The sequence below is a fragment of the Colius striatus genome, chromosome Z (genome assembly GCF_028858725.1).
Source record: "Colius striatus isolate bColStr4 chromosome Z, bColStr4.1.hap1, whole genome shotgun sequence".
In the NCBI taxonomy this organism is placed as follows: Eukaryota; Metazoa; Chordata; class Aves; order Coliiformes; family Coliidae; genus Colius; species Colius striatus.
This window is the reverse complement of record NC_084790.1, coordinates 59,983,824-59,999,069: the sequence shown is the minus strand read 5'-3', so window position 1 is coordinate 59,999,069 and position 15,246 is coordinate 59,983,824. Positions and strand designations below refer to the sequence as shown.

At 37.2% G+C, this 15,246-nt stretch overlaps 1 protein-coding gene across 1 annotated transcript in view; it reads right to left on the bottom strand.

The window, feature by feature from the left end:
• DENND4C (DENN domain containing 4C) overlaps positions 1-15,246 on the bottom strand; it is an 82,050-nt gene that overhangs the window by 46,336 nt on the left and 20,468 nt on the right. Inside the window, exons 2-7 of the mRNA XM_062019489.1 lie at positions 12,776-13,097; positions 6,294-6,546; positions 5,351-5,420; positions 4,055-4,224; positions 1,571-1,812; positions 643-709 (exon numbers count right to left, since the gene is read on the bottom strand). Of these exons, the coding sequence (XP_061875473.1) occupies positions 643-709; positions 1,571-1,812; positions 4,055-4,224; positions 5,351-5,420; positions 6,294-6,546; positions 12,776-13,080 (1,107 nt within the window). The 5' untranslated portion in view covers positions 13,081-13,097. The remainder of the gene's footprint in view (positions 1-642; positions 710-1,570; positions 1,813-4,054; positions 4,225-5,350; positions 5,421-6,293; positions 6,547-12,775; positions 13,098-15,246) is intronic.

Here is a 15,246-nt window from a genome sequence, read left to right as displayed (position 1 = left end):
GTTAATACAGTATAATATTCAAACATAAATGTATACCCACAATATCTCATAAAACCTCCTGGCAGACGGAGTCACAATGTCATGCAGGAGACGCAAACCAGAGACAATCTTTGAGACTTGTGTTCACTAGGTCAACAGAATTTGTATTAGTCACTGAAATGATTCTCAGAAGTTACTGGAAATTGTTTGTGACTCAGTGTTGAACATGTAACTGGTGCTAGGTGATTAAGCAGAGAAGTACAAGACAGGGTGTTCTGGGGGATTAACCTTTGACCCACAGTAGTGGGTGAACAAGAGAGAGAAAGAGAGAAAGATAGAAAGCAAACACTCCACTCAGGCAACACAAGTGGTGACTATAAAATTAAAGGGTAATATGTGTCAGAAATTTCAAATGGCAAGTAGAACGCTGCTGTCGCCCACATGAGTCAGAAACATTTTTTTTTTGCCCAGTAAAGCAATATAAACCCCAGGTTTATATCACTGCAAGAGATGGCAAACCCATCCATCTCCACCCCTTTCCCTTCTAGCAGATGGATATTCAAAGCTGAGTAAAAAGCCCAGAGGAAGAAACCAGGTTTTCAAAAGCAAGAAAGTGGGTTTGTCATTACTTTAACTAAAAATAGAAGCAAATGTTTTGCTTACCTGTACAAGAATTCTTGGCCTTTGTGGTGAAGGGAAAGGTATATTGTGCATGAAATGGGATATGTGCCTGAAAAGAAGGTAAGATATAAGAAAACTAGCTACAGGGACTAATTGAGGACTGAAAACAATGTTAATCACATTTTGGAATTACTATGGTAACTAATTACTATGTTTTAGAAAGGTAGATAAGATTTATTTTCTGTTTTAATACCAGCCTGTTTATGCTAACTGAAACAAAGATGCTCCGTTCACCCAAATTTCATGGAAGAAAATTAAAACTGGCAGCTTCAGATAGGTTTGTAAAAGAAAAGAACAGACTGGCATTTAGGCAAGCCATTTAAAATCACAGGCAGCCTAACTCCATGCTACTAAGTTTCCAATGAGGCTTAGCTAAGAGAAACTACATAATTAATGGCAAGATGTTTAATACAGTTCTGTAGGTAACATTGCATTTCAGTAAAAATTTAGGACCATGAAGCACATCCTCTACAGAGTTTAAAGACACACATACGCACACGATCTGCACTAGTTGCAGTGCTTGGAAACAGACACAGATATTCATGGCTAACGCACAAAGTCACTCAGCTTATATTTATTAACCTAAAAGGTAGATTTGTAAGACTGCAAATGCTAGTTTGTATCTTATAACTCAGCCATTTTCTGTATTTGATACAGTTAAGAGACGGGAGAATAGGTTTGACACAGTCTAACAGAAAAGCCACAGTAAAAATCCAATTCACTTTCCTAGTACTGCAGGAGCCACTACTATTAAGCAGAAGATGTAATTTTTGTCAGTATAATATAAGCTCCACAGTGCAAGGAAGAGGCTGAAGCAAATACACTAGGTAAGCGAGACATCTATAAATCACATGACAACTTGAGCTGATACAACTACCTTCCCAAATTAACTCAAAAATATTTCACATACTTTTCAATGGGAAGAGGATGAGGTCCTGAGACTGAGAGTTTGTAGATGAACATAAGAAATTTTCGAAATGCTTCAAAGAAAGGCCAATGTGAGAGAAGGCAGATGCATTTGTTGGAATTGATGGACTTGGAAGTAACCACTTTCCTCTCTACAGTTGTCAGGAGACCCAGCTGCAGCTGTTGTTTTTCTGTTAGCAGCTCACGGGGATAAGGCTCATAAAACTGAATAGCAGCACCATAAACCTAAAAGATGAAGAAAAACAGCTGAGAAGCCTCAGTATTTGTCAGGAGATGGAGTTAGAAATATTAAAGCATCCCTAAGTCTTTGGGGTTTGCATACACACTATACAGCTTTTGCTGGTAGCTGTGAAATGACTTTTTGTTTATGTAACATACACAAATTATCCTTACAAATAAACTGCTTTTAACTCCTGTGCCTCTCTTTCTTTTTCAATGCACCTTCATCAAAGTATTTATACCCAATAAATTAAAAGGTAAGGAAGCAAACTGCATCCTGTGGCAAAACTCTATCCATTTACCATTCTGGTAAAAAAAAAGAACCCATCAAACAACAAAACCACATAAATGAAACAAACCCTCATGAAATGCTTGTGTTCTGTAAATTCCCCTGTCATTACCACACTACACAATAAAATTATTTCACCTTTGACTTCACCCATTTTATCAAGGTAAACATCTACCAATCCTTTCCAATATCCTTTCCCTATTTGTCTGAGTTTTGTAATTAACTGAATTATTCTGGCAAGCTTAGCAAAAGGAGGACAGAGAAAGATGGATACCACACTCTGAATTCCTTTTGAAAAAAATGCTGGCAGCTACTTTATTCCTCCTTGCAAAAGAAGTACTAACATATCTGAGAAAGACTTCTCCTGTTGTTTGGAAATGAATAAATGCATACATTTCCCTGATAAGGGACTGAGGCAAAAAGGAAATTGAGCCGTTATTATTAATAGAGCCCAGATGCTGCTTATTAGTCATAGAGTGCTAATCACACATTACAATCACTTATTCCCTCATGCAGTTCACACACAAGACAATTGGCAAGCTGAAGCAATAGCTGAGAAATCAACTCTAAACAAGGCCTCCCTTGCCTCATCAGGTGTACCTATAATCCTGTAGACTCTGTGTATAGCAGACACTGTCTTCGCACGTGGGCTGAGTTGTGCAACACATTTTCAGTTCCCATGTGTGCTGGTGGCCTTATACAGGTTTTGCAGATGACTGGTGCTCTGAATTGATCACTTCATGTGAATTCAACAGAATCACTGGTTTCAGGAGTTCATCAGTTCTTCAGAACCTTTCACATACTACCTCTCAGCAGACATTTTTCCCCTCCCTGCCCTGCTGTTTCTCTGGTAGCTATTTTCCTGTTCACTTACACTGATACTCACAGAGTCCAATTACACAAATTCACACAGAAGTGGCTTTTCAGGTAATGTAACAACTTAAACACTGCTAACATATGTGGTAAGCGAAATCTCTCTAAGATGTAGGCTACATTTTTATTGCCAGAAACTTCTTGAAAGAACGGGGAAATCCACGTGCATTGAGTTTTCACCGAACCACAGGTACGGGTTGGAAGGGATCATGAAGTTCAACCCCCCTGGTCAAATAGGTTCACTCTGATCAGGTCAAACAGGAACTCATCCAGGCAGGTTCTGAAAACCTCCAGAGAAGGAAACTACACACCATCCCTGGGCAGCCTGTGCCAGTGCTTCTTCACCCTCACATTAAACAAGTTTTTCCTTAAGTGCAACTTTTGGTGTTCCAGCTTCATCCCATTATCTGTTGTCCTATCTCTGGACAGTATAGAAAAAAGGGTTGCCTCATCCGCTTGACCTTTTAAATACTCGTAAGTGTTAACGAGGACTCCCCTCACCCCTTGTATCTAGACTAAAGAGCCCCAGTTCCCGCAGCCTTTCCTAATAAGAGGCCTGCTGCAGTCTCCTGATCATCTTGGTGGCCCTGCACTGGACTCTTCAGAAGTTCTCTGTCCCTCTTGGGCTGAGGAGCCCAAAACTGGACACAGGACTCCAGATGAGGCCTCAACAAGGCAGAGTAGAGGGGGAGCAGAACCTCCCTCAACCTGCTGGTTACACTCTTCTTGATGCATCCCAGGATGCCATTGGCCTTCTTGGTCACGAGGGCACATTGCTGGCTCATGGTTAGTTTATTATCAACCAGCACTCCCAGGTCCCTCTCTGCAGAGCTGCCCTCCAGCAGGCCAACCCCAAGCCTGACTTTGTGATGTGTGTAGTTCACCGTAAGTGGGACTACGTAGCATGCACACTTCCAGCTATTTCCTGTTTTATTTCCATATTATAGTCAACTTTGAGGAATATGGGGGAGTATTTAACAATTTACCTTGTAGTATTTCTCAAACACAGAAGATACAATGCCTACTTAAGCTCCATAGCAGCCACTTGAACCAAAAGCACAAACTAGTCACAGTGTGTAGCCATACCTTTTCTGCAGAAGAGCAGGTCAGTACGAATGTTGAGAACACTGGTAGTGGGTATTTGGTTTGAGGGTCCCAGCACTCAATAGTAGCTCCCATAGGAAGGCAGAAGAGAGGTACAGATTCTGACAGTGGAAATGACTCATAGTTCTCTTGAGGATATCTGAAGATTAAGCCTTCAGAATGGGAGAAGGAAAAGTAAGCCCTAAATAATGTAAGCAATATCTTTTCCACAACATATAGCCAAGAAGAAAGCCTCTCATTTGACAGTAAGACTAGAGTCATCCAAGTAACTACCCTTTAAAAATGATATATGAATACTGAAGCACTCCCTTTTGGTAATTGCACAAATCACAGTCCATAGTAAAAATTAACTAGTTGGTATTTTTACTTTAAATCCCTTGGGGATTACCTGTGCTATTTAAATGTGGATTTTATTACAAAGAATTTCCTATTAAGTGGTAATTTATCTACTGCAAAAACAGCAGCAATTCTTCCATCAAAACCAGGATGAACCAGCCAACTGTCCACATTTTCTGCTAATCAGTTAATAAGTTCAATTTAAACAAACTGTTTATTCAGTTTTCAGAAATACATCTAACTCTTGCTGACAGAAGACAGGTACACTAGCACTGGTTTACTATTGCTGTCCTTCTAGCTTATTTTCTGGTATGCTGACTTCATTATCTAGGCTTTCCACTTCTACTTGGTAGTTTACTCCTTTCAAGGAACTGGTGCACTTACTGCTGAGGAGAAACGATTTTGGAAGGTTTTTTTACTTCTTCAGAAAAATAAAAAAAAATTACCATCTGTAGCAATACATTGAAGAACTTACAAAAACCAGATATAAAATAGAAGACTTTGTTGTTCATTTTTCAGAACATTTTTCACTGTCCTTAAAAAAGAAACAAGTGAACGGTTGTGGAGCGGAAAGGAAAAAATATGTTTCACTTTCAAATTATATGAAAAAAGTTACATTATCTGTGAGACATGAGACTGGTTGAAAGAAATTTTTATTTACTTCTTCTCAGTCATCATTAGCACAAGAAATAGGAAGTCTCCAGTTACAACTGAAATGCTGGGTAAGCTTTACACTAAAGTTCTTAAGCTACCGAAACTGTCATGATTTGCCTGGGAAAACATAAGAGCAAAGAAGGCTTTATAGGTGTTGATTGTAACTGACGTGCTCTAGGAATAGAATTCTGACAGACAGTACTTAAGCTTTTAAAATTATTTCATTTCACAAGGCATTTGAATTCTTCTGTTAGCACGTTTAGACAGTCTAATTCTAAAGTTACTTACCAGCTTTATATGCTAAAGAGTTAGAAGCTGGCACAGATTTCTTGTAACAAAGGTATACACTGGAACCCCACTGGAAGACAGAAATTCCATCTTAGAACCAGCAAAGACAACAACATGGAGCAGAGAAATAAAGCACAAGCATTTGAATATACTCCCACTTGGAAAAAACAGGAGACATTTAAATAAAAAGCACTACAGAATAAAATGACAGATTGGCTGTTGAGTTACATGTAAATCATGAAATTAAGAGTTCAAATTTCTTACATTTTTTAGAGATTTTTATGAAACAATCTCACTGCCACATGACTCTGACTTATTCCAACAGAGTAACAAATAAAACTGAAGCAAATCATTTGCAGTGTAACATTTTCTTGGTCATTTAAAAGAAAACTCTTGAGAGAATCTCATGATTGTAAGTGAAATTCTAAACACTGTCACTTTAAGTTTTTAATCATACTTTCATAAACTGGTTATTTACATAGCGTTTTTGAAATTTGTCAAACTACACTCTAGAACTCAAAAAACCCACAACTTATTTTAGCTTGAGTCAACTAAATGCAAACCACATTAAATACAAGCAAACCAAAAAAAAGAATATATGAAGACATTTTTTACATGCCTCAGTATAATAGGCATTATTAATAACTGGGAAAAAAGTGTTTGCAGTTCATCCCGAGTGTCAAGATCACTGAAGGGGTGAGGAAGAATAGTAATTAAAAAAAAAAAAAAAAATCAAACAAAAAATCCCTACAAAGCCTTCACACTACTCCTAAAAAGCACCTGGACAAAAATATGCACACTGAAGTACTGAGCAATCAGTATGAAGAAGTCATTCCTAACACCAAAGGAAATCAGAACAACAAAACATAGAAAAGGGAAGTCTTGCACATCATATGTTTGTTTGGGATTTAAAAAAAAAATATTCAAGCTTTTAAATACTCACCATACCACAATTTAAATTCTTATCAACTTTGCAGAATGTATGAGGAGGAGTTTCTCCTTTGCTGGTGACAATAACACAGATATCTGTCACTGCCAGTGAATTTTGAGGTCGTACTGGAGGAGCCCTTCGATACGTGATAAAGATTCGCTGAGAAGAAGCTGAACTGTTGTTAACATTAGCACAACGACCATAAGGAGTAGCTTGAATCACCTCACAGCCTGAAATGATGCGTTCCTTCCCTTCATACAGAACTCTGCAGACAGGAAGGAAAGAAATATTATGCACATTCAAATTTATAGGAAGTTACTTGGACAAATTCACATAAATTGACATATCTGTTAGTATCTGGTCACATTCTATTGTATGTAGATCGCCATGAACAACCTAAGCATAGGTACTCTTCAGAAATATACCAGTGTTACAAGAAATCTCTGTGGGAACAAATTATAGTTATAGAGAGATAAAAATCAAGCCACGTTGAAAAGGATTTAGTTATAGAACTTGAAGGAATACTGCACTATCTACAAAAACTCTCAGAGGGCTGTAGCACCTCTCCCATGAAGACAGGCTGAGGGACTTGAGATAGTCGCCTGGAGAAAGAAAAGCTCGGGGCAGACCTTGCAGTACCTGAAGGCCTACAATTAAGGTGGAGAGGGACTTTTTTACAAGGGTATGTGGTGACAGGACAAGGGGAAATAGCTTTAGACTGAATGAGAGTAGATCTAGACATATTAAGGTCTTTAGGATGGTGAGGTACTGGAACAGGTTGCCCAGAGAGGCTGTGGGCTGCCCCATCCCTGGCAGAGCTCAGTGCCAGGTTGGATGACGCTTTGGGCAACCTGGTTTCCTGGAAGGGTCCTTGCCCATAACAGAGAGGCTGGAACTAGATGACCTTTAAAGACCCTTCCAATCCTAACCATTCTATGATTCTACGAAAATGAAATACAAAGGTACCTTTTAAATGCTTGCACACATGACATCTGATATTTTATTAGAAATTATTTCCATCATTAAAATGTCTTAAAAGTCCTTACAACTTGCCTTTCTGGGGGCTTGGTTTGGACTGGTTTTTGGGTGAGGTTTTTTTATTGGTTTGGTTCTTCTTTATTTTTAAAGAATGTTGTAGGAAAAGAATAACAAAAGACAGAACACATCTTATGTGGCCACACAGTAACACTCACATGGTGCTTGGATATTTTTAGTCAGATCACTAGTATCATCATATCCTTAGCAAAAAAAAAAAGAAAGAAAAAATCCACCAAAACAACTTTTTCCAGATTCAACAATTCTCATAATTTTCAAGAAACATATATCATTGAACTGTCCAAATTGCTTAAATACTACTGTATGTCTTCAAATTGGAATATGTAAGCATTCCAATTCCACAGAACAACATGTATCTTGTCATAATATTGAAGATATGTTAACTGCAGTCCTAGAATACTTAAATAAGGCAAAGAAATCACAGGAGCTGAGAGTATTTTGATGTAGCTACCAGGTGGCCCTATAAATTTTTTGAGCTAGTTCATGAAAGACCATATTCCTGCATTCCTAATTGTTTCAGTTATAAAGAGTCTGATCATCACGTTTTCACTATATTTAAAACAATGTGTAATCACAGGTTCAAAACCAGCCTAATACCAGTATTTTCAAGTTGCAACATCAGTTTTAATATACTACCTACTGGTTTGAGATATATATAGAGAAATACATGCTATTAAAATTACTTCTAAATTAAACAATCTTCTGGAAGAACACGTATTGTGCTCTTTTTATTGGGTTACTTACTTCATAAAATGAAAAACCAAAAAAACCAAGCAAACCAACTAAACACAAACCCAACACAGCAGCAGTTCTCAGCCCACTTTTGATGATTTTTTTTTTTTTTTTTTTAAGTTTTATATGAACTCTTCATGTCACTGCCTTACATTAATCAGAAGAGAATATTAACAGAGAAGCCTCCAATGGAAGTTTAAGTTCAGTTTTATTTCAATTTAAACGTATTTTAAATAAAATCCAAGAATTTAAAATTATTCAAGAAACATTTGTCAGCCAACAGCTTGAGAAGGAAAACCAGACAATTCCAGCAGTTTAATTTAATATGTTTACATGTATTCTCATAAAGACACCTAAAGACTGAAGAATTCCTGAGTTGTATAAATACTTCTATGAGGGGCTGACCAGTGTTCAAAACTGTTACAATGGCATCATCTATCACCAAAAGCAGAAAGAAAATGAAAGCAACTCTCATCCTTACATACATACCAGCAGTAGTCTCTAAACCATACCATTTACTGGCCTAATCCATAGTACTGAATTTAAGAAAAGTAACAGAAGAAAACCACCAACCATGGCTCACTCAAATTAGACAATTTTAATGTTTTAGATAAAAACGTTCAGAAGTCATGCATTAAATATTTAACATGACACTCTATATATACAAAGTTGTCCCTGGAAGAGTAAGTACACCTTATCATCTACATTACTCTATCAACTTGAGTAAAGTTTGACTTCAAGCAAAAGGTAACCTATGACTTCCTGTAGATGTTAGGTCACTTTCATATAGGAAAGATCAGAAAAAGTTGTTACCTTTTCATGAACTCGTTCCACATTGTAGATGTAAGTTGCCTCATGACCAGTTTTACTGATTTAAAGGTACACTTCAATCCATCAGGTAGCAGTTTAGAAAAGATAAATACTACCCTCTTGCAGCTGTTAAGTTAAAAACCTTAAACCACAGAAAACTTTGCTTCTGGAAAATCATTTCAAAATAGGCAGTGTTGCAAATATAATTGCATGGAGCTGAACTCCAGCCTAACTTCTCCTCTGGGTCTAGTGACATTTCTGCCTCTCATAGTCCCTCAGCAAAATACTTCTTTATAAAAACTCTTCCTATCTTACTTAAGCCAGCATGCAAGTGTTGAATAATAAAAGAAAAAAATTAATAAACTGGGCAATAGGAAGGTTAGAGAAGGATTGGGTCAAGCAGAGGAAAAAGATTTACTATCTTTAATATCCACTGTCACCACTACTATTTGGCTAAGTATCCAAGTGATTAGTTTCATTATCATCCTAAGCAGCAACAAATACTCAAGTGCACTTGTCATACTGGTGAGATTTAAGGAAAAATGGAAAATAACGGCTGTTAAGAATGTCTTTTGGTTTCTATTATGTTTCTTTAAATTCAAGTTTGTGTTCTTTCTTTAAATACATCTCTAGGAAATTTGTTCAATGATACTCCTTCTTTCTAAAACCAGGTACGCAGAATGATATGATAGGTCCTTGTACAGAATCATGAACCAAACTAGAGCTTCCCATACTAGACTAAAAAGAGAAATAAAATGGTCTTTCTTTACTTAGGCAACAGAGGTTACCCAACTTCTCCATTACTCGGTAATACAAGAACCTCTGCTTCAGACAAGAATTCTGGTAATCTTTCCTTACTAAATACAGTGAGTGATAAAAATTGCAACACCATTTACACTTCAAAAGCTTTTTTTCTGCCAGGTTTTCTTCCGTTTAAGAAACATGTGAGAGAGTAGAGAGAGTCCAGTGCAGGGCCATCAAGATGATCAGGGGACTGGAGCATCTTCCTTATGAGAAAAGGCTGAGAGAACTGGGGCTGTTCAGTCTAGAGAAGAGACTGGGGGATCATATTCATATTCACAAATGGGATGAAGTTGGAACACAGAAAGTTCCATTTAAACATAGGAAAAAAAATTTTACTGTGATGGTGAGGGAGCCCTGGCACAGGCTGCCCAGAGAGGGTGAGGAGTCTCCTTCTCTGGAGGTTTTCAAAACCCACGGGGATGCATTCCTCTGTGAACTGGTCTAGGCAGGCCTGCTTTGGCAGCAGGGCTGGACTAGACGATCTCTAAAGGTCCCTTCCAAGCCCTATCTTTTTATGATTCTATGAAGTGCTGGAGCTCTCTCATGTTCCTAACTCAAGTGTGAAAACAAGAGTTTTCACCTAAACTAAGCTAAACCAAATCTCAAATCTCAGTTCTTGTCTACTTCTAGAACATCAGCAAAAATATTGATAAGGAAAGAAACAAAATGACTAGCAGGTGAATCTTTACAGACATATAAGCTTCAAATAGTATGAAGAGCAGGAAGGAAAGAGGATGGAAGGCATAGATATATAAAACACAAGGACAATGTCAGGGAATCAGTAGAGTATACCCCAACATTGCTGATCTTCCATATAGCATTTTTTTCTCCTAAAAAGTGCCCTGAAATACACATATACACACATTTACCAAGAACTATCTGAATGGTCAGACTATAGAATAACTCAACCTCATATTTCAGCAACTTTGACACAAGACTTTGGATGTGATCCTTTCAAGGGATATACCCTTCCTCTACCTACAAAGTCTACTCAGCATGTCAGCTGACTTAATGGATATTTAAAGCTCATAGATAAAATATTCTTTCACATTTGGTTCTTTAATTAAAAGACTAGAGAAAGCATAAATTAGTCTTCAGAGTATACATACATTTCTCACCCAAATGCTACTTTCATTTGAACATGGAGAAATTCAGAAAAAAACCCAAGAGCTTGCTCTAACCATCTCTTAGACATAGCTACAAAATGGCAGGAACAGGAGGAAAATGTTCACATACACCGGTGCTCAGAGAGGAAAGCCTGCCATGACAGGGCAGGTGTTAGGGTGTGACACCCTAACTACATCTGTGTTAAAAAAAAAAAGTATAATAAATACTATGTGCCAAATACCCTGGTTTTCCATCAATAGTTTCATAAAGTGTGTCTGTTAGGGAAGCCTTTAGTCAGCTATTTACCTATTTGGCTTATCAGGTATTCTCTACGAAATCTATCCAAGCATGTAAGTTCCTAAACTTGTGGAAGACATGAAAATAAACACATGCTAGCAAAGTCACTTCCATAAAGGAACATGCTGAAGACCGATGGTTTAAGAAATCTTTTGAGAAATCTCTTTCTCTAGAAATACCTACTTCTGCTAAAACTTATTGAAATTTGACATGTCATTCAAAGAATAACTTCATACTGCTATTCTACACAGTCAAATGCCATTGTAACAGTTACCTCATCTTGACGTGTCAATAACACAGGGGAAAAATTTTTCAAAATCACACTTCACTGAAGATTATTAGTACAAGGTTTATTTGATCAAAATACACACAACTCAAGCTATAATCCTCAGAGTAGAGATCTTTCCATGTAACTACCTTCACTACTAATATTTCACTACTAGCTTCTTTCTGACTGGATTGAACTTGTCAGTTGGCAATCAAACAGTAGGTCAAAAGCAAGGTACGTAGGCATTGTCTCTGATGTGCTTGAACTTACATACTAAATTAACTAAACTTACTGTAGCTTATGTATAATAATTTTTTTTTTTATACTTCACTACTGAACAACTAAGTAAGGAAAAGCACCCATATCCTTTTTTTGCCATCATTATAAAGTTTCCCCCTCCCACCTCATTTTCTCTCATTCTAATTACATCCCCTGTAACTCTACAATGTCCTCATCAAAACCAGAGTACTCTAGAAGAGCTATAAAGAGCAAATTAGACAACACTGTAGTGCTAGACGAGCTATTATAGATTGAGGATTACCTCAATATGCTAGCAGCACAGACAGCAATATTCACTACCTCCAAATGTTGGGGAATTTGTGATCTTAGTCCTGAACACTTACTCACTATCCTATAAGCAACAAAACTGGTTCAGAGCTTTCCTGCCTGGTTGCACCCCATACTTTTTAAGCATTGAACTTACAATATTTGAGTGTATCTCAGGTTCTCAAAGATTGTGCTAGTAATTCTTTAGGAACTTACATATTAGATATCAAAAAAATGCATTTTTAAAAATATAACCACGATTGCAGTCACCAAGAGACAACATAAGCCAGTGTTTGCAGCTAATCATGTCACAACTTGTAAGCAATCTTGCAAACACTCTGATTGGACAGTAGTGCAGGCCACAAGATTCTAGGTATGTGGATAATTTTATGATCTTTGTTTCAGTGTTCTACCATTTTTAACTCATATGTTTTACCTTAAGCATTATAGGGAACTCCACAAAATTACAACTTTTGTCTTCTGAAGTAATCACTTTGACTTTATATGAAGTTAGCATATAAATCAATTTATATGTTTAGATTTGCATTACACTATTTCTATAAATTGATTTTGTGCTCTCTTCTCATCTTGCATAAAACTGCACCAGAGAAAATAATTTCTCATATTTGTTTCATCTATATACATGTGTCATCTTTTTAAGTTAAAATACTATCGTTGGTTTAAAAAAGACAAGTTCACTAGAAGACTGACACTTTTCCCAACTTATTTCTGAAAGAAAATGTTACGCAGATACATATAATAAGGAGCATCGATTCAAAGAAAGTATGTTTTAAAAAGCATTTTGATATCTGTTTTCATAGTCATCTATGAAGAGTAAGATTTGATCATTACTGAATCACTACAGAATTCTCACCCGATGTCAGTAAGAGGTGGTTTGTCCCAACCTCTCTTGTAGCAAAGGAAAAGTTCAGGACTCTTTAGACTTCCATAGTTTAAGTTGGCTTGAAGGGCTGTAGGAGTAGCTTCAACACAGGTGTATCCCTCTGGGACAGTTTCACCAGCTGATTTAATTACCACAGCAATGTCAATAATTGGAGCCTTTGGACCAGCTGACTCATGTCGGCTTATTTCTTGGTCAAGGAGGGTTGCAGTATCTGTATCAGTGAGCCCTGCCACTACAAAATAGTCAGCCACTCGTGGACCTTTGTCTTCTATCATGGTTATGTCAGCACTTCCTAGGGAAAACAAAGAAAGAGAAATCAAATGCTGCTTTCAAACTAAACCCCTTCCCTCAACCAATATAAAGATTTAAAACCTTGAAAGATTTTTTTTTTTTTTCCAAATAAAATAATTCCTATACATAAAGAAAATGCTAGGGAAACTCTGAAACAAACTTCAAACCCTGCTCCTTATAAAGACAGTGCTGTAGGTAGCAGGATTTCAGTTCTAGGACCATAATACAAGGAAATACAAGGCCTTAACACAAGGAAATTTAAATGAGATAAAGAAGAAATCAAAGCTCCTAACACAGCAGGTATACAGAAAATTTCTTGGCATTGGTTATTACACCATTCAAGCTCTTTGTAGGCTATAAATAAATTAACACAGGTATCCCTAACGAAAAGCATCCTTATTTTTCATTCATTGCAGAGTGAGTAATTGGACTACAGAATGGCACTCAGGTTTTGTTTGAGAAAGAGAACAATTCCAAGTACAGGCTCACTAGTTTATACTTTGCATATTTCATCCATTTTGTTTCATAATCCAGACCTAACAGTGCAGTCTTGAGACATTCAGCTGGCAACTACAACATCTGGAAGTTGTTTATGAAAATCACACATCCAAACCCACATTTCATCAGCTGATCAGGCAGTACAAATCACTGCTCAACTGCACATTCCAGATCTGGAAAGAGTTTTTCTCCCAAACCCAGTGATGTTCACTAAGCATCTACTTTTAAAACTTTGAAATGCAAATTTCTATTTAGAGAAAAATTAGCTGCCAGACTATGCTTGAATATCGTAAGTACAATTTCAAATATCCAGCCTCATGAAATACCTGTATTTCTATAAGTTGAGTGAGAAATATTTGAACAGTAGTTGTCAAGCAATAAACCTGAATACTGTTATAACTTTTAAGGAAGCTAGGAATGACCTTCTTTTAGATCCTCATGTTTCCATCACCAGATTTCTCAAGATCCCATCTAGAAAGGTAACCAAGGATCAGGGTCTAGTTCCCATCTTTGAAAACAAGAGTGCCCCAGCTGCCAAGGTCTCACATACAAGGAGTGGTTGTCCATGAGCATTACCAAATAATAATTGCTCCAAAATGGACAAGTGTCTTGCATTAAGAATCTTAGTCTAATAACTGCAGAAATGTTGTCCTCTGCTAACAGAAAGATGGTTTGGTGGGGACAGTATAATCTTGTTCCCTCAAAGCTTGTTTCTCCTGATGTTTTTTTTCCTTACTAAAATTATACCGAAAAAGTACTTTACAAGGCTTCTAATTTTTGTTATCAAGAGTTCTGGGTACTGAGCTGAGGGAAAAATCAGTTACTCATCCTGCATGCTTACTAAGAAAACCTAGCACAAGATTATGCAATTTAGGTGCCAGCCACTATATTGCAAAGTACTGTAGCATGCCTTTCAAATCTGAAAGAAGAGTACCTACACACTTTAAAAGGCCCTTTCTTATGAAATATTTTTCCACAATGCTTTTCACACCATCATTTCAGTATGCTCTCTACTTTGGCTAGCAACTTTTACTGGGTAATCCATAAACAGAGATCCTGGGAAGGGATACAGAACCACTTGCCTCCTCTGAAAATGAGAGCGCCATAGGACAGCTACTCATATAACTGAGTTTTCAGGCCTAAAATGTAAGGACACTGTATCAAAAGGGACAATAAAAGATTTATTCAATTTGTCAAGTGTTCAGTGTCTAGGTCTCCTAAAGAAAAAAAACCCAATATTCCAAAGCCATAGCTATCTGTGAAGTTTATAAATCACTTTCAGCTACAGATCTTGCAGCAGTTTACTATTTTTACCATCACAAAACACTAAATTGTGATAAAGACCTTTGCAGGTAAGCAAGTTATTATGAAATGCAGGCGTAACGGCTTTAACTTAATCTCATATAAATTGATGGTACCGTTAAAAGGTCCTTTCTCATACTGACACTGCTCATTCCTAACTTCTCTTTTCTCCAGAACTAGAGTTTGTCCAACCACATAATGAACTGGAACGAGGAATTGCTCTGGCTGAATGCTAATCTAGCAGAGACTGCTGAATGCTAACCTAGCAGAGACTGCTGTTCAACCAGAGCAGTTCTTAATGATTTACTGTCTCAGCACAACAGCAGCAGCATGCCCCTTTCAGCAGCAGC